The sequence below is a fragment of the Lissotriton helveticus genome, chromosome 5_1, assembly GCF_964261635.1.
Source record: "Lissotriton helveticus chromosome 5_1, aLisHel1.1, whole genome shotgun sequence".
Classification (NCBI taxonomy): domain Eukaryota; kingdom Metazoa; phylum Chordata; class Amphibia; order Caudata; family Salamandridae; genus Lissotriton; species Lissotriton helveticus.
This window is the reverse complement of record NC_136065.1, coordinates 65374159-65400022: the sequence shown is the minus strand read 5'-3', so window position 1 is coordinate 65400022 and position 25864 is coordinate 65374159. Positions and strand designations below refer to the sequence as shown.

At 45.4% G+C, this 25864-nt stretch overlaps 1 protein-coding gene across 1 annotated transcript in view; it reads left to right on the top strand.

Annotated features, from left to right (window-relative positions):
* The window catches only part of LOC144754136 (class I histocompatibility antigen, Gogo-OKO alpha chain-like), a 261240-nt gene that overhangs the window by 124613 nt on the left and 110763 nt on the right, over positions 1-25864 (top strand). The window contains exon 4 of the mRNA XM_078641713.1: positions 17549-17818. Within this exon, the coding sequence (XP_078497839.1) occupies positions 17549-17818 (270 nt within the window). The remainder of the gene's footprint in view (positions 1-17548; positions 17819-25864) is intronic.

The window sequence follows — 25864 nt, the reverse complement described above, 5'->3', positions numbered from 1 at the left end:
AAGTCCTGTCATTTCAATTGGAGAAAAAAGGACCCGACTAACATGGTAGATTGATATTGGAAATAGATGGTGGACTCACAATAGTCATAACTAGAATAGAAAGTGGACGTGCAAATGTTGCAAGTCGGCACAATGATTATTTTAACGATAAACGGTAGAGTACAAACGCAAATCATAATGATTGTACATTATAACCGCCAATGTTGCATATGTCTAAATGAATTGTGTGACCCCAAGTAAGTTCTTTAATAAATGAACATCTAATAGTTCTGTATAAAAGAAATACAAAATTAATAAAAAGGTAATTTCAGAATAATGTATTTGATAACCATATCAGTAATTTAGTATCAAATATGTAACAAAACTATTGCGTAGGCGCAGAGCTAAATTGGAATACGAGAAAAAGAGAACCGGAAATAGACATAAAAATCCTATATGGGGGCGTAGTTCTTATTTCATTAAGCACCCCATATAGACAAAAAATATATTTAAGGTTGAATAATAAATATTAAATGTCTATCGCGTTCTCCCATGGGCAATCACTATGAAGCCCATTTCTAAACTTATCTAGAACAAAGATCCAGTAAACTTCACGTTTTTTTCTGATAGGCATACCTCCTCTGGAATCCGCGGTATGTATTTTTTCCAGAATTCGCCATTTAAAGTCATCTGGACCATGGTTATGTTCTATAAAATGTTTCACCATTGGTGCCAGAAGCTTTTTAGTTTTAATAGCTGAGCGATGCTCAGTTAGTCGGACTTGTATGGTTCTGGATGTTTCACCTACATATCCAGCGAGGCATGGACATTGAATATAATATATTACATTAGAGGTTTTACAATTCCACAGCTGACTTGCATTAGTTGTAAAGCCATTATGTGTGAAATGTTCACTGAGAATAATTGACCCACAGGATTTACATGAAGAGCAGGCTACTGTACCTCTCACTGGTTGGTTAGTGTCAATTGATTTCTGTAGGAACTTAGATTGGTTAGATGAATCATTAAAGCGAGAGCGCACAATATGATCTTTAATATTCGGATTGCGTCGGTGCGCAAAAAGTGGTTTGACCAATTTTTGTTCATTTGAACAGTTACTATTTAAAATATGCCAACTTGAATTGATGATTTGTTTGACTTTGGCATTAAGGGTCGAGTGTTTAATGATACAAACTACTTGTTTTGTTTCTTTAGCTGTTTTGGATTTTAGGAGACAATCTCGATCATAATAGCGTGCCCTCTTATAGGAATCCCTCACAAGCCTGTGAGGGTATCCTCTATTGATGAATTTAGTTTTCATGAGACCAGCCTGTTTGTCAAAATCTGCGAGGTCCGAACAATTGCGTCTTACTCTCAAAAATTGAGAAAAGGGAATGCTGTCTTTCTGATTACGGGGGTGAAAACTATGGTAATGCAGCAAGGTATTTCTTGCTGTAGGCTTTATAAATAGATCAACTTTCAGTTTTCCTCCTTCATTGATTTTCATTATATCCAAGAATTCCACTCTATCAGAGCCTATATGAGACGTAAATTTCAGATTAGAATCTGCCGCATTAATCCAACTGATGAAATCATTCAGAGTCTCTCTCCCACCAGTCCAAACAAAGAAAATATCATCGATATATCTGGACCAGTGGGAGACAGACTCATAAAAAGGGGCAATTTCATTATAGATACATCTCTCTTCGAATGAGGTCATGAATATATTTGCCACTGATGGTGCCACCGAAGCATCCATACTAACGCCTTTAATTTGGCGATATATGTTAGTACCAAATGAGAAGAAATTTTCTGTTAAAACTATTTTGAGGCATGCAAGGGTAAAATCGGTGGGACATTGAACTTTTTGATCTTCAATAAACCATTTAGTGGTTTCCATTGCTGCTGTTAACGGGATGTTACTGTATAAAGACTCAACGTCTAAGGTGACAAGTAGATCATTAGAAGAGTTGAAGGATACATTTTCAATTTTTGTAATCATGTGGCCCGTATCTCTCACATAAGATTTAATCTTATGGATATGGGGGCGAAGAAAATTATCTACATATTTAGAAAGTGGTTCTGTAATAGTACCTTTTGTAGATACAATTGGCCTAAAGGGCGGATTGTCTTGATTTTTATGGATCTTAGGCAATCCGTATACACATGCAATCTTTCCTTGGTTACAATTTAAATAATCATGTTCCTTTATAGAGATGTCACCTCTTTCAAGTGCTTCCTTAGTTAGCAGTTTGACTTCTCTAGATAGTAAATTGGCGGAGTATGTTTTAACATTAATATAGAAAGAGGGATCATCTAACATCTTAAGCATATTAGCTTCATATAGCTGTGATTCCATAACAGCTATACCTCCACTTTTATCACAATTTTTTATTGTGAGTGTCTTATTAGCTGATAAAGATTGGAGAGCTAGATGTTCTTCCCTGTTCAAATTATAAATAGGTTTGGGAACAAATTGCAAAGCTTTATCTAGTTTTTTGAGAACTACAAGCTCAAAAGCAGCCACTTCTGGTCCTAATTGTTCCAATGATGGACTGAAGGTGGATGGAAGAGATAGGGTCTTAATATTATCACCATCATTTTCTATATAAACATTTTGATCAAAGAATCTTTTCAATCTAATATTGCGAAATAATGAAATTATATCACAGTGTAATTCAAAAAGGTTAGCAGAGGAATGTGGAACATAAGAAAGGCCTTTTGATAAAAGGCTTATTGTAGGGTCGTCTAACTTAGTCTTTGATAAATTGAAAATTGGGATTACATCCCTGGTTTCCAATACTGACGATTCCTCGTTTCCCTGATAAATTGTGGTTCCTCCTGTTGATAATGATGTTGAGGCTTGTATCCTCCTCTGTTCTGGCCTTGAAAGCGTATTCTTGGGCGTCCCCGATTTGTCCCTCGATTGCCTAAAAAAGGTTGCCCTTGATTACGTTTTGCTTGTACTGCATTAAAGTTATTTTCTGTCTCATAGTAGGCATCACTAGGATCACAATCGGAATCAGATGTTTCAGAGAACGTGTTTACTCTCTGCTGTTGGGTCCTATTCTCATCCACATAATGATTTTGTTTATAGAAATCAGTTCTTAAATACGGGTAAGTATTTTCTATTGTACAAAATCTTTTATCTTTTGATAATTTATCATTCTTTCGTTTGCCTAGATAGTTTGAGAAAGATTCTAGTTCTTTATTACACTCTTCGATCTTTTTCATTGCCTCATTTATGTCACCCATCTTTTTAATTTTATCTTCCAGTTCTTCCACTTCAGTTTTAATTTCTACCGCTAGGATCTTTGCTGTGTCAACAATTAGGATCATAATGGAAAGGGGCGACCATTCGGTCCCCCCGAACGTATGGTGGAGTACCACGATCCCCCCTGGAAGCCATCTTGGGCGGGAGGCGAGTCTCGGCTGGTATGCCCGAAGCGGCGTAGCCGGGGCGCGCCTTTTCCCGCCCTGGAGTGGGTTGTCCTAGACACTGACGCACTCGGCCACGCCCTCGGTGGCGGGCGGGGGCGGGTTGTCGCCCGCCCCGAAGACGGATAAAAGAAGCAACAAGCCAAGAAAACATCCTCTCGTTCCTGTGCTCTGAAGCTGCACCTCCCCACTGCACGTGAGCTCAAGACGGAACGAAGAGCCAATTTTGAGCGTTGTAATCTTTCTTTTTGTCTTACATATATCCGTCTGGGAATGCCTAAGAAAGTCGGACAGCGGGTCAGTACCGATCAGATGCTCCGCATGCTCATGAAGGAGGTAGCCGATTTAAAGAAGCAGATGGCGGCTACGAACGGGGAGGGAGGACCGAAACGGCCTTTGCCGGGAGTAGTCCCCGGTGGGAGAGGCAAGAGGTCCAGAAAGGGGACGCTAGGGGGTGAAACTCCGGTCCCTGATACCCCACTTGAGGAGCCAACCCCGGTGCCGAAGGGGGGGAATCCGATCCCCGTGGTGGTCACCCCCGTGACCAGGGAGGATATGCCTCCCGAGTTAGCGGCACAATTGGCAGCGTGGTTGGGAAAAGAAAACGAGGGCACCACGGCTGACGACGCCCGGGCAGTAATGAGACAACTGCGGGAATCTAGGGAGGCTGGGAAGACACCAGCTTCTGTTACCCCGCCAGTTATGGCGGCAGAAAATGCAACGGGCCCAGTTTCGGCGGCAAATGCAGCTTCTGGTTCAGGTAAGCGGCCATTGCCGATCGCGGGGGAAGGGTCTGTACCTTCACGAAGGGAGAAGGTGGCTCAGCATGTTCCACTGGAAATTAAAGAAAAGATTTGGGCGAATAAGTATGTTAATATTTTTTCTTTGCTTACCGACCATTACGAGATGGAGCATGTTAAGAGCCAAAAGGAGCTCATGCATCCGAGTGTTTGGCGCGCAAAAATGGCCGCCTTTAAGGTTGACGAAAACATTGGTACTTGGGGCAGAGCGTGGGGCATTTTTACCTCCATCATGGGTGAGCGCAGGCCCGAGTTGCTGACCGAGTTGCCTATTTATCAATCGCGTATCATGGAGTACTCCGTAGCGTATGGGGGCAATCAGTGGTTCTGCTATGACAATATTTTTAGAAAAGCTAAGGAACATGACCCAGTTTTGACTTGGGATTGTTACGACTCCGTGTCATGGCAAAAAATGGAGAGTACTGGAATGTTAAAAGTACCATTGTCAGGGAGTAGCGGGGGTGAATCTTCCCGCCAATACTCTGGGACACCCTTTCGGACGGGTGCAGGTAGCGAGTACCACTCGAAGACGAGTGGCAACGCAGGTAAAAGGGGAATCTGTTGGAATTTTAACAGAGATAAATGTACGAGGCCCCAGGGGTCGTGCAAGTTCAGACATGAATGTGGGGGGTGTGGGCAGCCATCCCATCCTGAGTCCATGTGCAGAGCCAAAACGGGTGATAACGGTGGTAAGGGAAGCGCCAAGCAGGTCTGAAATAGTCCGAGGGGCGACTTTACCTACTCCGATTGATACCATGGCAATGATTCCTTGGCTCAGTGAATACCCGGATCATGCTTCCGCTGGGGTGTTGCGGAACGGGTTTTCATATGGTTTCCGCATCCCAGTGGGGGATTTTCAGGGTGTAGCTAACTGTACGAATCAGCTATCGGTCCTACAGCATTCGGCTGTGGTACAGGCAAAGATTGGGAAGGAGGTGACTCGAGGTCGTGTCGCCGGTCCATTTGACTTGCCACCGGTTGATAATTTTGTTTGTTCCCCTCTAGGGGTGGTCCCCAAGAAGGACCCGGGTGAGTTTCGGCTGATACATAACTTGTCAGCCCCACGTGGTCTTTCCGTAAATGATGCGATAGACCCGGAAGTATGTTCGGTGCGGTACGCATCTTTCGATGAGGCCGTCGCCATGTTGCATCGCCTGGGGCCCGGGGCGCTGATGGCAAAATCAGATATCGAGTCAGCGTTCCGGTTGCTCCCGGTACACCCAGACGATCAGCGTCTCCTTGGTTTTAGGTTTCAGGGTCGCTATTACATGGACAGATGTATGCCAATGGGATGTTCTATATCTTGTGCCTATTTTGAAATGTTCAGTTGTTTTTTGCAATGGGTCTTCACAAAGAAGACGGGTTTTCAACATGTTATGCATTATCTCGATGATTTTTTGTTCTTGGGGGCAACCGGGGATCCAGAATGTGGACAGGCTTTAAATGAATTTTGTGTCTTGATGAACCAATTTGGTGTGCCATTGGCGCCAGGTAAGACTGTGGGTCCCTCGACTTCCCTCGAGTTTCTGGGGATCGAGCTCGACTCGGTAGAGGGTTGTTTTCGACTACCAAGAGATAAGGTTTTGAAATTCAGGGCATCCCTTGAAACATGTATCAGTGAGACTAAAGTAAAACTGCATCAATTACAACAAGTGGTGGGCCAGTTGAATTTTGCCCTGAGAGTAATGCCGATGGCCCGCCCCTTTTCCCGCTCGATTGCACAAGCCATGGTCGGCCTGAAGGAGGGTCATCACCGCACGAGGCTCTCGGCAGAGGTTCGCCAGGACATGCGCATTTGGTTGGCATTTCTTGCGGATTTCAATGGTCGAATTGTCTGGATAAAACCGGCGGTGTCCTCTGAGGAGCTGGGGCTGTGGACAGATTCGGCGGGGAGTATTGGTTTTGGCGCCATATTCGGCACACAATGGACGGCTCAAAAATGGCCGTCATGGTGGCATGAGTGCGGATTGACGAGGAACATTGCTTTTCTCGAACTTTTCCCTATTTTGGTGGCCCTGAAAACTTGGCCTGAGGGGTTCCGGGATCAGTCTGTGGTATTTTGGTCTGACAACATGACCGTGGTAGAGTGTATCAATAGCCAGGCAGCACGTTGCAAATGGATGCTGAGACTGCTTAAAGAAATTGTGTTATTGTGCATGCAGTTGAATGTGCTCTTTAGGGCAAGACATGTCCCGGGGGTATTGAACCAAGCGGCTGATGCGCTTTCTCGTTTCCGTATGCAGGCCTTCTGGGGTTTCCTGCCCGCAGCGGACCCGGTGGCAGCACCCTTTCCCGAAGCTCTCTGGTCTCTCGGTGCCCCGAACTACAAAACCTCATGGGAGAGAGTTTAGCGCCCAGGACAAGGAAGGCATACGAAGGGGCGTTCCGTTCCTATTGGTCCTTTTTGGGTTCTGCTAGGGGGGAGCTTTGGGGCCAGGAGGAGCTTGTCGTTAAATTTTTGCTGTCTTTACATCAGGCAGGCAAATCAGCAGCTACGGCCCAGAGGCATCGGGCCGCCATTTCCTTTATGGCAAGGGCTCATGGGATCCAGGACCCGACAGCGTCTTTCGTAGTCCAGAAAGCGCTACGGGGGTGGCAACGCCTGGAGGGTCGCAAAGCAGATGAGAGGCGCCCGATAGGTCTGGATAGGTTGGCCCTGTTATTTTCCGTACTCCCGGCAACGTGTTCATCACAGTATGAGACAGTGTTATTCCGAGCCGCTTTTGCGCTAGCATTCCATGGGGCTATGCGGGTAAGCGAACTAGTGGCGAGGAACAAGCGGGATACGATGGGGGGATTGTGCCAAGAGCACGTTCAGGTCAAGGGGGAGACAATGACTGTCTCGTTTGTCAGGTCCAAAACCGATCAGGGTGCGTTTGGGGACTGCATAATCATACAGAGGATTCCCGGGTCCCCCATGTGCCCTGTGGTTTGCGTAGAGGAATATTTAGCGCAGAGAGTGGCATCATGGGGGGGGACCTTTTTGAGACACGCTGACGCCACCCCACTGACAAGGTTTCAGTTCCAGCGGGTGCTTGCGATGTCGATTTCGGCCGCGGGCTTGAACCCCGGCGAGTTTGGGACCCATTCTTTTCGGATAGGGTCTGCTACAGAGGCTACAGACAGGGGTCTGAGTGTAGAAGAAGTAAAACGTGTAGGGCGTTGGTCTTCAAACTGTTATAAAAGGTATGTGCGGTTGCACATGTTATGAAGCTGTAATGATGTACTCACGCTTCTTGTTTTGTTTGGTTTTCAGTTGCGCAGGCCTACGAGGCGGGGCGGACTGTGCAGTCGACCCGACACATGGGGACCAGCGGTCAGACATCACCGGCTGGGAAAAAGGAGGTGTGGGTCGTGGGCCACTCATACGTGAGGCGTGCCGCGGACGTATTCAAAGCAGGTGACATGATTCACGTAGCTGGGGAATACGGGTACAGTGTGTCCTTCTACGGAAAGGGCGGGCTCTGTATTGACCAGTTTCAATCCTTTTTCGAGGATTTGTTAGGGCGGACAAGGTCACCGCCGTCTATAATCATAGTTCATCTTGGGGGCAACGATTTGGTGGCCACTGGTAGACGACTTCTTCTTGAGGCAATGCTTTCCACAGTAAGTTGGTTGGCAAGGAGAGTTCCAGGGTGCACAATTGCATGGTCCCACATGATCCCACGAAAAGTGTGGCGGGGGGCTATTTCTGTTTCTGCTCTGAATCATTCAGTAAGGAAAATAAATAACAAAGTGAGTAGATTGTTTCGTTCAAGTACTCTGCATTCTGTCTCGCATGGTTGTATCAGAGGGGACAGTATGTATTTGGGGGACGGCGTTCATTTGTCCCGGGTGGGGAATGAGTTACTCATAGGAGACCTCATAGCTTGGTTAAAAAGTTTATAACATGACCTTTAGGCAGGAGTTGTTGTGGGGGGTCCGGATAGCCGGTCAACTATCCGGCCTGTGGCGGTAAGGTCATGATCGGTGAGCAGTAATTGGAAGATCCCTATGGGGGGGCGTCACCCATTACGGATGGGAGCGCTCGGGGGAGGTGGCCATTGGCCCCTCAACGGGGAGGCGGTCCCGTCTAAGGATAGGCCGCCGGAAGGAAAGGAAAGGTGGTCAAGGCCCCTTCCTGGATAGGAGGGGCTACGGGCCCTCCTGGGGAATTTCCCGGGGCCAGGACATCTGCGACGGCAGATGGGTAAGTTGTGTGGGGTTCGGGAGGGGGTTTACGCTACCTCTTAGACACCTCACACGAGTCCTCGGACGACCGTTAAATGGCGTCGAGTTCATTGGGGCCCCCGTCAAGTCCAAGGGAAATTGGTAGATGCACTTGAGGTACGCCTCTGTGCGGTTGGTCCTCTCACAAGTGAGGGTTGTATTTCTGGTTTAGGGATCTGACACCGGTTACGACCTTGCCGTTGGCCCTTAACGTTAGGATGTACAATTTCAAGTCAAATGTTTTGTAGGATGTTGGATCGGCTAGGAGAATCTTTGTATTAGAGATCTGTTAAGGTTAGCCAAACATCGTAATGTGGAAATGAAATTGTACATAATATGAAACTGTTATTTTTAATGTTTTGATTTTGTTTCATATTTTAATAAATACGGCCGGGAGGGTCACTCCCTCCCGCCTTCCAAAAGTTCAGAACCGTTTCGGTTTCCCATCCTTGGGGATTGTGTCGAGAGGGGGTGGCGGGTATCTCAGCCATATGGAAAGGGGCGACCATTCGGTCCCCCCGAACGTATGGTGGAGTACCACGATCCCCCCGGGAAGCCATCTTGGGCGGGAGGCGAGTCTCGGCTGGTATGCCCGAAGCGGCGTAGCCGGGGCGCGCCTTTTCCCGCCCTGGAGTGGGTTGTCCTAGACACTGACGCACTCGGCCACGCCCTCGGTGGCGGGCGGGGGCGGGTTGTCGCCCGCCCCGAAGACGGATAAAAGAAGCAACAAGCCAAGAAAACATCCTCTCGTTCCTGTGCTCTGAAGCTGCACCTCCCCACTGCACGTGAGCTCAAGACGGAACGAAGAGCCAATTTTGACCCACCCACCAGCCCCTGAGGACAGCTAGTTGTTTTGGAATAAAGTTTTGATGTGGTGACTCTATTTTCTTACAGGTTGTGACGATTGTCGTGATAATTTTTGAGTTTGCAATAAAGATGGTCACTTTCAGTATGTTGTGCAAATAAAGGATTTTTGCAGTGGTGTTGAGCAGTAATCATGCCTTAATAGGCTATAATTGTTTCGTGATTTAGTAATTTAGGTAGATTTGTCGTATTTATTGTCGGGCGGTAAGGTCATGATCGGTGAGCAGTAATTGGAAGATCCCTATGGGGGGGCGTCACCCATTACGGATGGGAGCGCTCGGGGGAGGTGGCCATTGGCCCCTCAACGGGGAGGCGGTCCCGTCTAAGGATAGGCCGCCGGAAGGAAAGGAAAGGTGGTCAAGGCCCCTTCCTGGATAGGAGGGGCTACGGGCCCTCCTGGGAAATTTCCCGGGGCCAGGACATCTGCGACGGCAGATGGGTAAGTTGTGTGGGGTTCGGGAGGGGGTTTACGCTACCTCTTAGACACCTCACACGAGTCCTCGGACGACCGTTAAATGGCGTCGAGTTCATTGGGGCCCCCGTCAAGTCCAAGGGAAATTGGTAGATGCACTTGAGGTACGCCTCTGTGCGGTTGGTCCTCTCACAAGTGAGGGTTGTATTTCTGGTTTAGGGATCTGACACCGGTTACGACCTTGCCGTTGGCCCTTAACGTTAGGATGTACAATTTCAAGTCAAATGTTTTGTAGGATGTTGGATCGGCTAGGAGAATCTTTGTATTAGAGATCTGTTAAGGTTAGCCAAACATCGTAATGTGGAAATGAAATTGTACATAATATGAAACTGTTATTTTTAATGTTTTGATTTTGTTTCATATTTTAATAAATACGGCCGGGAGGGTCACTCCCTCCCGCCTTCCAAAAGTTCAGAACCGTTTCGGTTTCCCATCCTTGGGGATTGTGTCGAGAGGGGGTGGCGGGTATCTCAGCCATAGATCGCGAGAACATCTACTCGCGATCATGCTCCATTTCTCCAAAAAGGCTCTATAATGTACAAACAAGCCTGGGATATTTCGCACACGGAGGCCAAGTGGAATAACACCTGATTTAAGATAGGCTAACATGAACTCACCGTGTGCTTCCATCTTTCTCAGTTTCTTTTTGAGGTCTATTAATTTCCTAACATCATCTTGATTATGACTGGAGTCATTGGATGCATTCCCAAAAGAAGCAGAGGTCCCTACCAATAGTTCAAACTCCTCAACGGTGAACCCAAAGGTATAAAGTTGTGCCATACTAACGGAAAAAAGATAATAAAATATAATAAAATGTATCATTGGGACCTTTGGAGTACTAAACGGTTGAACATTAGATATAGAACATCTTTAGTTTATCTACTAGCCCTTCCTATTCCCCATTGGTTTTTTGAAACTTTGAGCAATGAAATGACTTGATGTTTAAGATTAGACATATCTAGTTTGTCTTGTTCTTGCTTGTCAAAAATGAGAGGTTGGTATGTGCTGTATTGCTTTTAGTCCAAACAAAAACTGCTGTGTTACTATGTATGTATTCTTGTCCAGTTTTCTCATAATCAGTTTGAAAAGTATCTATTATGCATATTTTTTATATTTTCAGATTAAACGTGGCTACTCCTGAAGAAGGCGCTGGTCGCCGAAACGCACGTCGACAATAATATTGTGCCACTGACAATAATATTGTGCCACTTGTGTTTTTTCATTGAAAACCATTTCTTTGTCTTTTATTTTATTAAATGGATTGTATTAACTCATGTTTTTAAATTGTTGATGTTGTAGCCCTTCATTGGTGAGCTATACACCATTTTAAATAATGTGGTTTTGTGTGTAAACTTTATATATAAACTCTACGGAATTAATAACAAGCATTTACAATGCAACGGTTTCGCCTTTGGAAAAGTTAGAGCTATTGGCATTGTAAATGACAAAATTTGTATTTATGTGTTGGTTTTGAAAACAGATAAATAAATGGCATTGTCATTTACATTGCCAATAGCTTAATCTCTCGCAAATGTGAGACCTATTGTACCCTACGGATGAGCTCAGCAGACAGCAATTACTACCACACACACACACCCAGAGCCAGCCACACACACCCAGAGCCAGCCACACACACACACACCCAGAGCCAGCCAAACACACACACACACACACACAGAGCCACACACACACACACACACACACACACCCAGAGCCACACACACACCCAGAGCCACACACACACCCAGAGCCACACACACACACACACACACCCAGAGCCAGAGCCACACACACACCCAGAGCCACACACACACACACACCCAGAGCCACACACACACACACACCCAGAGCCAAACACATAGACACACCCAGAGCCACACACACACACACACACAGAGCCACACACACACCCAGAGCCACACACACCCAGAGCCACACACACCCAGAGCCACACACACACACACCCAGAGCCACACACACACACACCCAGAGCCACACACACCCACCCAGAGCCACACACACACACACCCACCCAGAGCCACACACACCCACCCAGAGCCACACCCACCCACCCAGAGCCACAGCTATTCGTTTTAGACAACTGTCCAGTGTGGTCATTTTCTGCAACTCTGTACTCCTGAGAGGTTCCACAAGACATAGATGGTTAATGATATTAGAATATCCATGTGATGTTTTCAGTAATGGGTGCCATGTTGTAGCGTGCTTGCCAGTGCCCCAAATGCAAGCATGAACCAAGTGCCCCATGCACCTGAGCTAGTGTTAAAGGACAGGCCTCCTCGGGGTGAAGGGACCCCAGTGCCACTGTACCTGCTGCACAAAAGTTAACTATGTTTTTGAACGGGGGTGGTTATTCATATCCAACTTAACAGAACTCATTTTGTTGTCCTGTGTGGACTGAGACTGTGTAGACTCCCTGCTGGGCATCGAGCCTGTGACCTCTTTGTTAAACATTCACTGAGTTCCTTCCACACTTTGCCGCCTGAGAGCCACAATAATATTGTGCGTTCGGGACCGTTTATGGCATGAGCGTCAAGCAAGACATTGGCATTTAGTTCTCCGGCCGCCATTTTCTGAGGTGGATCCTTGACTTCCGGTTTGGGAGAACGCCTTCCTTGGAATCCCTAGCGCTCGCCGAACGTAGGCACTGCCTGGGGAGCTGAGGTAAAACCCATCAACAGCCGGAAAATTGTAAAGCTTCACAGCAGGAACAGAATGACTGCGGAGGAGGGGGATTCTTAAATGCCATGGTTGCGTGGGAGTAACAGGTGAACTTGTACTAATAATGCATACTTTTCAGAAAGCGTGGGAAACTGAATCTACACTTGGGCCAAGAATGGAAGAAAATGTTAAACTAGTCAGATTTGTGTTTCTGGTGTTAGCTGTGACTGCGCTGTAATCTGGAGGTCTGTGGTTGGTGTAAAAAATGCACGACACCACACAGACTCTCACTAGCAGGCCGAAGTCACCAGTTAAACGACCCCCGTACCTGCTTCAACTCCGGTCAGCGCGAGGTCTTCATCCGAGTTCCGACTTGCTTCCAGGCAGTCCGTGCATGTCTAGTATCCGGCCCTCCCAGCGAGACCTTGCAGGACCACTAAAATCGCGCAGCCTACCCCTTCCAAAGACACTTTGAAAATGACCAAAACATGACGGCCCAAAAAAAAACAAAAAAAAAACATCCGCCCACCGCCGTAATGACGTTCACAGAGGGGCGGAGAGGGGAAAAAACAAAAAAACGCCGGATCGCCCACAAATCGCCTCGGACAATGACGGACGCATCTCTCTTCCAATGGCTAGCCTCCATTTATGGAGCTAGCCAATGGAAAAGAGAGGCGGGACAAAGCCACATACTGTCCTCAAAAGATTTCACCTGAGCGAACGCTGCTGTGCAGCGGCTCGCCAGACGAAACCTAAAAATGGGGTTATTGCCCTTGCGCTGGTTTAAATGTATTCACTCTCTCAGTGGTTAATGTGAAAAAAACAAGCATTTCCAATGCCATTGATATCGCATTTGTTAAAGTTAGAGCTCTTGGCGTTTAAAATGACAATGTTTTTTCTTTTGTTTGTTTATTTGCAGTTAAGGAATTATATATGCATAGTTCTATTGCTATTGGTATAAAAAGAAAAAGAAAAAACATTGTAAATTTTTAAAGTAAACAACTAACTTTAACAAGGGTGAGACCTACTGCATTGCAAATGATGGTTATTTCAGGTGTATGAGCTTAAAGATGTAAACACATTCTAAAAGTGTGTGTGTATATATATATCTGTATATATATATACACACACATTAAAAATATGGGGAGTAATGTTAGTTGATTACAATTACCTCAATGTTGATTCAGAAACAAAACAAATTCCACCATGTAAGTGACAGGCCTGCCACAATCTGATGAGTAACGCTGCAGGGGGCTGCCTATTCATGCCACTGAGATGCCTTTACTATTTATGTTTTTTACAGCCGTAATTGTCTTTTCATTCTTGTAAGATGTTAGTGGCCCTAAAAGCTTAAACACATTTACTTTTCTAATACTTCAAAGTACAGGATGCTGACAATAACCAAATGTTTCATGATCCGAGAATGCTGGACACTTTTAAGGGGTGCGAGAACCTGTTTCATCTCGTCACTGCAACAAGATGACAGCGCAATGTGCAAACTCCCAAGTATGCAACAATGATACATTATGTGCTCAAACATGAGACCTCCAAATGTGCTTCACTTATAGAAAGTGTAAAATAAGCACCAATTCTAGTTTTGTAGTACAGCTGGCCGTGAAAATTGGCACCTCAGCCAGCAAAAACTCCATGAACCTCAAAATACAATAAACCAATCTGCAGTAACTATATAGTTGTTTACGTTTCACTCCCCATCCTCCCTCCCAAACACTGACTTGGAAGTCTTCCTTAAATCAAATTTCTTGCAATTCATTTCATGTAATCTCCGCAAATATAAGGCACCTCTACTATACAATACGAATAAGTAAGGAAGGGAGTCATTACACAGTGGGAGAGCTTTACTCACGACAAAGGTCAACCTAAAAGGTGGGTCGGTTACTGGGGATATATGGACAGGCAGCCCGATACATTTCACTGTGGACGTGAGGGTGTTCGTGTTCAATTCAGAGATTTACTATTCTGACATTGGTATAAGACACTCGGCGGAAGCAGAAAGGGAACCTGTTAGGGATAAAATGAGGGAAAAGCTATGTAACGTGGCAGATAAACATCAGATGAAAAGAGGGATATGACAATTTATTAAGTGAAGTGGATGACCAAATTAATTTTCCAGTGGTGGGCAGAAAAGACGTGGAGCACTAGCATGAGTTGACATATCTCCCCAATTTACACCTCTTACACAGGAGGCAGCAAGTTAAAATCAGTCTCTTGCCGACAGACGCTGAGTTATCCTCCCGGTATCCTAGCCGGCACAGTGCCACCTTCATAACACAAGCAAATCACGTAGTCACAACCTACAAAACGCCGAGCGCTCACTCGCCGTCCTTTTCCCTTCTATATGGCCGGTGACTCTGCGCGCCGGAAGTTCGTCACTTCAGCACGCCACAACAATGCGGCTGTGACACAGCAGGATAGACAGAAAAGAGGGACGGCTTCAATGAAGGAGGGTAAATAGCGCAGCCATCTTCGAATGATGCCACGGTGTACATCGTTAAACACCAGACAAATAATGAAAACTACCTTTCGGACATTGCATATTTAACAGCTGGAAAGATATGACCATTCACTCATCATTTATTCCTTAAGGTGCATTTTCGTTTGGTCACGAATGTAAATATGTTTTAAAAGAATACAATTTTACGAACAAAGGCAGCAATTGTTAGTTGATTGGAATTGCCTCCATTGTTCTGTAAACCTACAACACTTTAAAAAATTTGCATACTCGTGTTTAGCTCAGAAACGTTCTCTATAACTAGACTTTATGGAAAGCACAGCTTCCTGTAGGGATTCGGGGGCGTGCTCTTCCCTTCCCATTGGCTGGAAGGTAAAATTCCAGCCAATGGGAAGAGGAGAGGGCGTGACTTAAAAAAAGACACGGAAACGCCCCCGAATCGCGTCAAGGCGGGCCCTGAACTCAGTGACGCTCCTCTCCTCCAATGGCTGGCCAGCATTTACGAGGCCAGCCAATGGAGAAGAGGGGCGTTTTCAGGCCCCCATACTACAACAAAAGATTTCGGCTCCGCCCACCCACTGCTTACGCAGTGGGACAGTAGCCAAAACCTAAGAAGCAATAACTTCATATGTCATTATTTTATTTTTCCTCTCTATTATCATATTTGACAAGCAAATAGTGAATTGCCTAGGTTGTTATTTTCACACGCTACATATATAGGCACATAGACGACTACCTGGGGGACGCTTCCACTCAGACAAGTGAGATTGTCTGAATTTCGGTGGATTAAACAAGCCTTAGGCAAGTTCCAGTCATGAGGAGGGATTCCCTAGTGAACTCCAAGCTTTCCCCTGACCTCCCCAATGGGACACCAGTCCCAGACTTCATCCTGCCCAATGGTGTGGTTCAAGGGAGCAAAAAGGCCACTAGTCACAGCTACTTCCTCCTCCATATCTCTGAATTGTATCTGCCCTGGCAAGGAACCAGTGTAGAGTTTTCTGCCTTAATTCCGGGCTCTGGAGTCCCAGGGGTGTCCCACCGGCACCCTGGTGACTGCCATCAAAAAGTCCCCCAGTCCACCTCCATGTGGTAGCCGTGGTCCTCACCAAGGGATCATCGGGCTCCACACCATGGAATCCTGTTCCTCCTTCCCGCAGTCTGCCTCCATGTGGTAGCCATGGTCCTCGGCTGCCTTGCCAGATAGATATGCCTAGAGTTTACAAAAACTTTCATCCGGATGTGTGCCAGCCCCGCCTGGTAGTGCCTTCCCAAATGTTATATGGTAGCGAGACAATCCCCACTGAAGGCTTCAGACACACGCCTGGATTCCGCACACGGTCATCTGATACAAGATGGCCGGACACACTAAGAAATGGAGTGAGACTACCTGTGCGTCTCTGCACCGCCTCTGAGTTGTCTGTATATTTGTCGGTCTTACTCCAGAAATAATTGAATGAGCTCAGTTCATTGTAACAATTTGGTTCTTACTAAACAGTTCTTTCAATGCAGCACAGGTAAAGATGCCGTGTGATAAATTAACTACAGGTACTCTAACTTGTGTGGGAGTTACCATACTCCAACATCGTGCGGGTTCTGACTTTGGACCCCACTGTTTGGTATTATCAATACCTCACCCATCAATGGATTAAAACCTTTGTTCATATATTGATTTAAGAACTTAAAAGTTGATATCTGATAACTTTTGGGCATCTAGTTTCCTCCATTCTTGAACCAGTTTTCAGGAACTTCAGGTGTCTATACAGATTGTTGCAATCGCGCACTATCTGGTGCTCTTGACGTTTGGACGGAGAATCTTAATTTAAAACCCTGGGATATACATTGAACAAGCCCTGAAGAAGTCCTATTGTACAAAAAGCATTGGGGACATAAAGAATCCAAGAAGAAAAGGAAATGTTTTAAAAGAATTAATGAGTAAAGAATCTCTTTTTATCAAAAAAAACTGGGAGTCTGTGCATTTGCTGTCCAATTGCTGCTGTGATTAATCAGGGTGTTATTAGCCAAAACATTATTGGGGTGTGGGTTGCGAGTCACATCTTATTTAAATCTGATAGAGATTTTCTCCTAGTTTTGTAGACTAAGACGGCTGGTCCTCCTGACTCGAGCATCACAGTGTTTTGATTAACAAGCAACCTGTGTATGTGTTGTGTGCGGTATCTTATTGCCTCAGCCGCTTCTTGGTAAATCATTTGATAAATTAACTATAAAAACTGGATGTGAGGTTCCCTGTAATCCCGTAACCGGGTCTGTATCCAGCGACACTACTTTGACATCATCTTGTTTCACCTCCATCGAGCCTCTGCGGGTGAGCCCCAACATCTGTCACCTTCTTTGGTCCTTTCCTTGAGCTCCTAGTAGCATCCTCAGCTCTTTGTAGGGTGGAGCTACCAATGTAGTGGAGTCTGTGATCCGAGATGGCTGTGGTGAGGCTTCTCCTACCCGCCCCTCTACCCAGGTTCCTCCTCTGTGCAGGTGCTCATGGCGTCCTGGAAGCGTCGTGAAGGGGGGTAGTCAAAGCATGTGCTGAACAAAAGTGTCACTGGTAGTAACTCCAAATAGCGTACAGGGAAAATCCTAATGTGATTGTGGTGTAATTGTTCTTATTGTGTTTCCTTGCAGTTGCCCCTCAAACAATGGTTACACGAAGAAAGAACGGCGCTCGCACCTTTCTGACCGGCTACGCTTATGGATTTTATCCCAGAGACATTGAGGTGAAATGGGTCAGGAATGGTGTAGAGATGCCCTGGGAGTCAATGGACATCCTACCAAACCCTGACGGAACCTACCAGGCCCAGAAAACCGTGGAAGTTCAGGAAGGAGATGACGAGAAAATGTACAGATATGAGGTGGATCACAGCAGCCTGCCGGACACTGTGACCGTGATGTACGGTAAGTGCACTGTGGTCGGTAGCGGGTGATTGTGAAGGGCATTCTGAGTAGGAAAACCTAATGGGATCCATGCAGGTCACCCCACCCTAGAGTCCCCTGCAAAAAAGGAATCAATGAACCACTCTGTAAGTATAGTTAGGATTCCCAGAGACAGGATTTCCTTGGATTTTGGACTATTAATAACTTTGTGCCCATTTGACAAATCTGTACAAAACCTTGCAGTGCTATTTCTTTTTCCACATTGGCAGATGATGCAAAATTTGGCGGAGATTTGTCAAGGTGGTGCTAAAAAAGGGGGGGTTCCCAAAGCATATATTGCATATGTACTTGCAAGTAGTGGGGAAACATCCACTCAGATTCACATTAATTTAGGCAGGATTATAGATTATGGTGTGCGGATGATCCTTTATGGTAGTACAGGTAAGTAAGGGAGTATTTTTAAAGTTATAAAGTATTTTAACTTGGAGATATCTGTTGCTGCAGTAATTTCACAACATGTCACAAAAGTACCATGGTACATGCCGATGACAAGGCATTATGGAGTTGGCTAATGACATCCTTTACAAAAGTTAAAGGCAGCCTTTTTTGGTTAGGGCCTTCGATGTAGGTAAATATTAGGTCTTAGATTTTCTCCTAACACTTTATTATAAGTAGTAACAGGTAGGGAAAATTATGTTTGAGGCATGTGTGCTGTAGATACACATGCTTTGCATACTCTAGTATTGGCTCCGGATCTTTGCAAGTTGTTTTTCTTCAAAGAAGTCTTTCCAGTCACAAGGTAAGGTGACACCTCCTTTCGGTAAAAGCGCACATGGGCATTGACTCCCTTGTTAGATTGTTTTTTTTCCGCCATGGGGTTCGCACGTGTACTGCTGCGCATTGGTTCGAAACCAATCTTCGGGCTCCCCTCAGTGCTCAAACCACTCTACCCTCGACAATATTGTTTTGTACACATTTCCCATTTATCAGCGTATTGTTTCGGTCAATAAATTCTTCACCTTCGATCTAACGCTTTCTTGGCGGCCTTTCGCGCCTTGCTGTGGCGATCTAGCCTTCTGTTGATGGAACAAACTTTGTTCAAATGTTTTTGTCAGTGCCACACCAAGTACCCTTGCCCTAACTTACATCAATTGTGTAACTTGTGCTTGTCTCCGGAGCACAAGGAGGAGTACTGCAACACTTGTAAATCATTTCGGTCCAAGAAAACTCTTTGCGATCATCGTGCTTGACGTCGAGAAATGCAGCATCAAAGCATTGAACACACTCCGGATATCCTCGGCGATGAATCCGAGCAGGAAGAGGTCAAGGCCTCGGCGGAAGAAGAAGAGACCTTCACCATTCCAGAGTCCAATTCGGAGCTCGAGATAGACTTGGAATCCAAAGACATGCCTCCGGGACAGGGTGCTGTGAGTACTGAAGACCCCTTCCCCCCTAAACCCACGCCCAAAAAACATAAGGCTACGGCACCACCTCTGCCTTCGGGCCAAGGTCTGCACCGAGAAGATGTTTCTGACTGCCCGCCTCCTGGCTCAACAACAAAACAATGGCTGAAATCCTTCCACCAAAAATCCTTTTGGTTCGTAGAACAAATCCGGTTTGGAGCCGAAACCCTCTACGCCTACCAATTTATAGATTATACGGAATGACCAGCAATGGCAGTGTTTCACGAAAGACTGAAGGGGAAAAAAAAGGAAGTCTTCCGGCATACGGCATCATTTTACCAATTTATAGGTAAGTAACATTCACAATCATTCCTTTAGGCATTAAAAAGACGTTCACAGCATCAGCATGTCCTCACTACCTTATAGTGGGAGCCTGTGTCTGAATATAGTTTCTGTCAAGATGGAAGTAGTATGGATCACATTGTGTTGGCCATGATAGTTAATAAAATACTGACTTCCTCCAATGCTACTAAAGCCTGCTTTAGATCCTGGTGCTAGCAATGTTCTATTCGAGGAAATTGCTGCCTTTGAGGCTGAAATGCAGCATCTCACTTTAGAACGATAGTGTTACTTTCTCACGGAACGAAGCTCTTTTAACCTCTTGTCCTGCACTCTGTATGTTAGACTCTGATTCTCAAGATGGATCGTTGTTAAGGATAATCTCTGTTTTTGTATCTCAATCCCACTCTCAAAAAGGCCCCAGTGCTTTGAGTGGTTCAGAGTCCATTACCATTCCCCCTCATACATGCCTTGCAGTCATGAATACAGAAAAAGCTACACGTGTGGAGAGAAGATGGAAGGAGGCAGAACATGGGTTGGGAGTGCTGAGAGATGAAGGGCGTGAGTTTTGAGTGTCCAGAATTTAGTTCTGGGCACATCGGACATACTATGGTGTCAATTGTTGTTCTTGTATATGAGCATTGTTTTTGGTTTGGTTGTTGGTTCTGTACATGATTGTTGAGTTTTGCTCCCCTTGAGTCATTGTGCTCCATTGTCTAGCACATTCTTCGTTCACCCAGGTGTATGTTAGATTCCCCATGTTAGACTAATGTTCTGATTAGTTACCTTTGCCTCAAATTGTAAAGCGCTTAGATATCCTTTGGGATCAAGTTTGTGCTATATAAAACTTTATAAATATAAAAGTAAATAAATAAAATAAAACAGAAGCATACTTCGGAGACGAAACCTTACGCTCTCAAAAGCAACTCCATCTTGGCACTGAAACCTTTGTCTCCGAAATCAAAAGACAGCCTCTCCGAGCCTTCTGATCCAAATCTAGACATTGTTCATCCCAAATTGGATCCCAAACAGATGAAGATTTATATCAACCCTGATAAAGGACAAATTAATTCTAAATCACCAGCTAAACGCAAACTTCCTTCTGAGAACCCTGACTATGAGATTCCTTTGAAGAAGAAAAGGGGCATGGCTACCAGCCCTGCTTATGCTGCCCCACTATCCCCTCCATGTCCGCTTTCTTCTCCACATCTAGATCCTTTACACATTACACCTCAGGGATCTCCACATTCACAGCCCGAAGGGGATGACATTAATGAGGAAGATATTCAATTACCTGTAGACCCATGGAAGGATTACACCATTGACCCTCCATTAGACGCTGACCCAGACCTTTAACCTGCAAAGCCCTCCCCACCTGACGATGATGTGACTTATCAGGAACTCATTGCTAGAGCAGCAGAGTATCATGGGGTGGCCTTACATAAAGAGTCGTTAGAAGAGCACTTTTGAAACAAACACTTGAGTCCACACACAGGTCAAGTCAAACACTCCCTATGCTGAAGGGCCTGATGAGGCCTGCAGATGACATCTTCAAAGGCCCGGTGCGAGCGCGCATTGTGACTCCCAGAGTCGATAAAAATGTACAACTTCACCACCTGATCCTGTCTTTATCAAAGGTCAATAGGCCTCTTGACCCCCTTGTAGTGTCCAATGCTCCCAAAAGAGCCAATGACCCCACTTCTGGTGATGCTCCTCCCCAGATAAGGAACCTAAGCTCATAGATGCTTCGGGGAAATGTGTGGCCTCTCAGGCCGCCAACCACAGGTGCATCGCAAATACACAAGGCCTACTGGCTAGGTACGACAGGGCACACTGGGATGAAATGGACAAACTGCTCCAATATCTCTCGGATGAACACAAAGATAAGGCTCAAGAGTTGGTTCAGGAGGGCAAACTGATTTCCAACTCTTCAATCAGATGTGCTCTAGACACTGCTGACACCGCGGCTAGAGAGGTCAATACCAGCATCCTCCTTTGAAGGCATGCATGGCTTAGATTTTCTGGATTTAAACCCGAAGTTCAACAGTTCATCTTAAACACTCCCTTTGACAAGGAACATCTTTTTGGTCCTGAAGTCGATCAGGCTCTTGAAAGGTTGAAAAAAGACAGGGAAGTGGCAAAGTCCATAGGAGCGTTCTAGTCTCCTTCAATTAGAGGTTCCTTTTGCCGCTCCTTTTACAGGGGAGGTTCTAAAACCACACTCTCTGACCCGAATGCTTCCTATTACAAAGGCAACACCCAGTCCCCTTTCTCTAGAGGTTTCTATAGAGGAAACCATTCCAGAGGCAGGGGTAAAGGCACCACACCCCTAACACCCCTTCCCCCTCAAACAGTGATATGCCCACACTTCCCCCTGATTACTTAATACCTGTCGGGGGAAGACTTCAACCGTTTCCCCCCATGGGTTTTCATGCAACTGTTAGGAAACATGGCTTCATGCATCGCAATAGTGCCCCATGCAAGACTACATATGCGACCTCTACAAGAATGCTTAGCAGGTCCATGGAATCAGTGGCAGGGTCAATGAACAGATCTAGTGTTGGTAGACTGCCGAACCCATCACTCTCTGCGGTGGTGGAACCCACAAAATGTATAAAAAGGGCGGCCCTTCCTCGACCCTGTTCTACAGATCGTGCTAACAGCGGACGCATCTCTGTCAGGTTGGTTAGATCATCTCTACGATTACACAATGCAGGGTCTGTGGAGCGACAAGCACAAACGTCTTCATATCAACTATCTAGAGCTTCTAGCAGTATTTCTACTGTTGAAAGCTTTTCAGTCTCATCTCATAGGTAAAGTAGTCTTAGTCGGCACAGGCAACATGACAGCTTTGTAGTATGTACAAAACCAGGGGGGCACACACTCTCCCCAACTATCACGCCTTTCTCAGACCATTTGGATTCATCTTCTGGTAGAACACCTTCCAGGAGTAAACAACCAGATCGCCGACCTCCTCAGCAGAAGGAGGCAGCAAATACACGAGTGGAAACTTCATTCCCAAGTTCTCCTTCCATACTTTCAACAATGGGGATTCCCACAAATAGATCTGTTCGCCACAGTGGACATCCCCAAATGCCCAAACTTCGCCTCCAGGTTCCCGCGCCCTCTCTCCAAAGGCAATGCCCTATGGATGAATTGGTCTGGGATATTTGCCTATACTTTTCCATCTCTCACACTCCTTCCGTTTCTGGTATGGAAGCTCAGGCAAACATCCCTCACACTCATTTTGGTAGCTCCCACATGGGCCCGTCAACCATGGTACACCACCCTGTTGGAGCTGTCAGTAGTTCCACATCAAAAGCTGCATCTCACCTCCAGCCTTCTCACTCAGAACCATGGAGAAATCAGACACCAAACCCCAAGGGGCTCAACTTAGCGATTTAGCTCCTGAAATCATGGAGTTTGGATATTTAAATTTGCCACCAGACTGTATGACTATTCTGAAAGAAGCAAGAAAGCCTACTACCGGAGCTTGTTATGCAGCAAAGTGGAAAAGATTTGTTGTCTATTGTAACAACAACAGAATTATTCCTCTAGATCAGTGGTCTTCAATCTGTGGGGTGCGACCTCCAGGGGGCCGAGGAGTTCTGGAAAGGGGGTCGCGGATTTCCAGGCATCACTTCTGCCTGGAATCTAAAACATGTGCTCTTTCTTTTGGAAAGCGGGACGCTTCATTCCAGTTGTTAAAATGCTTCAGCTGAAGTTAATTGTGTCTCCTGTGCTGGAAAAGGGAGAGACCTTGCAGGGAGGTAAAACAATCCTTCGTGCAGGGTGCATGCTAGACTGAATGAAATGCAATTGTCTGTTATGAGTTAATCTGCAAATGTAAAGGGTGCTTGGAAGCGGATCTGTCTTTAATTACTTTGTGATCGCAAAGATTTGTTTTTTTTTTAGTGGTTGCATGAAGAGTTAACAACTGGGCTGTGAAGTTCATGCTTTTAATTGTAATTTACACTACACTTAGTACCCTTAAGGAGGTGTTGAAGGGACAGTTATGCAAACAAAAAAACATGCATTACGTGTGGTCTGGTATTAGTAAAATCTACATTTTGGAGGCTCCATTATATCCTAAAACTATTTTCGCAGTTTGTAGCAGTCTATCATATAATGTGTGTAATGCAAGAATAAAATAATGACTCACACATTCACAGTGCTTTCTGTCACAGGCTGTGACCTCGTAGCACTAAAAATACACAAGTCACTGTTCTCCACTGCAGCAACCAAATTTCATAACGAGGCTCTGATTACACACAGACCTCTGCAGTGCATTAACTAAGAGAGGTTTCATAATGTAATACAGTGCCTTTCCCACTGAGTAACAATTTTTTTAAATGTATTTTTCATTTAAGCTGCTCATTATTTGTAGCTACCTGATGGTGAAAGACCTAAAAAAACTAACAAAATATTTTGGAACTGATTTATGAAAGGCTTGCGCCAATGGAGCATCACTTTTTTTTTTAAGCTCCCCCGGCACAAGCGTCTCAACCAACTTTATGAGGTGATACAAAGTCACCCAGCGTGGCTTTGATTGGCCTCATGGATATGGAGTAAGAGAAAGCAGCGCAGATCGCTGCCTTGCGTTAGTCTGTCAAGTAGGCGTTCCAGGGGTGCTGCGGTGGGTGTTCCCACGCAACACCCATGGATTTTGATGCTGCCCCAGATATACAATACCATGTAAGCCTAGGGCACCGCCAAAAACATTACGCCTCCCCACAGCAGGCGTAACGAGGAGAAATGTTTTCATTTCTCCTTGTCTTTTTTCTCTTTCCATGTGTGCTGCATTCTGAAGCTCACATAGAAAGAGAAAACCCCCTCTCTGGAGTGTTGTTGTGCACAAAAACAATCCTGCCTACATTGGCGCTTAGCAGCAATTTGTGTGGCAATGCAGGGGGAAAGGCCAGGAATGCACCTTATTTCATAAATAAGGTGAATTCCTGCCCTTTCACGTTGATGTAGGCGGGCGCAGCAAGAACACTTGCAATGCTGCTCTACGCTAATTCCTCACAAATGAGGCACTTTGTTTTTAGCCACAACTTCGACCACGCTTCGACGCTCACTGATCTTTGGTTTGATTAACACTGTTTATATTCTTTCCCCACTGTAAAAATGATTTGTTATGGGGATTGGGGGTGTTTCTGGTTGTCGATAGTTGTCAATGATGAGGAGTACCAACTTCTAGGACTTTTATGTCAGGATGGGGTCCTTATGCCCAAAAATGTTTACTGGGCTTCTCAGTATCAAAAAGTTTGAAGACCTCTGCTCTAGATGCTTCTGTTCAAAACATTATTTCTTACCTTTTGCACTTACAGCAAACTGGACTGGCTTACACATCTATTCGATTGCACCTTGCAGCAGTAGTTGCGTATTTGAAAAACAGGCAGCATTTATCTCTGTTCAAAGTTCCCGTCATTAATGCCTTCATGGAGGGCTTGAAGAGAGTTATTCCACTAAGAATTCCTCCTGCACCAGTGTGGAATCATAACATTGTTCTTACAAGACTTATGGGTCCACCCTTTGAACCATTGCATAATTGTCCTTTACAGTTTCTTTCATGGAAAATTGCTTTCCTCATTGTAATCACTTCATTGAGGAGAGTTGGTGAGCTACTGGCATTAACCTTGGAGGAACACTTCTTTCAACTCCATAAAGACAGGGTAGTTCTTCACACTAACCTAAAATGCCTACCCAAGGTAGTTACTGCTTTTCACTTTAACCAATCAGTTGAGTTACCTGTGTTCTTTCCTCAACCTTATTCGGTAGCAGAACGAGCTCTTCGTATACTTGATGTTAGAAGAGCGTTATTGTACTACATAGAAAGGACCAACGATTTTCGTAAAACAAAACAACTGTTTGTTGCATTTGCTCCACCTCACAATGGCAATCCCATCTCTAAATCTGGCATTTCAAGATGGATTGTTAAATGCATTGAAACCTGCTATGCAAAAGATAAAAGAACTTTATCTATACCTCCTAGAGTGCATTCCACTCGCAAAATAGGGGCTACTATGGCATTCTTAGGTAACATCCCTCTAGCTGACATATGTAAGGCACTAGCATGGTCCACACCACACACATTTACTAAACACTATTGTGAGATGTGTTAGCGAGACAACAAGCTAATGAAGGCCAAGCACTGCTTAAGACACTTTTTCAGACAACTGCAACATCAACAGGTTAACGACCACTCTGGGAAAATACTGCTTTATAGTCCATGCAAAGCATGTGTATCTACAGCACACAAGCCTCCAACGGATTATGTTACTTTACCCAGTAAGCATCTGTTCTTGGCATGTAGAGCTGTAGA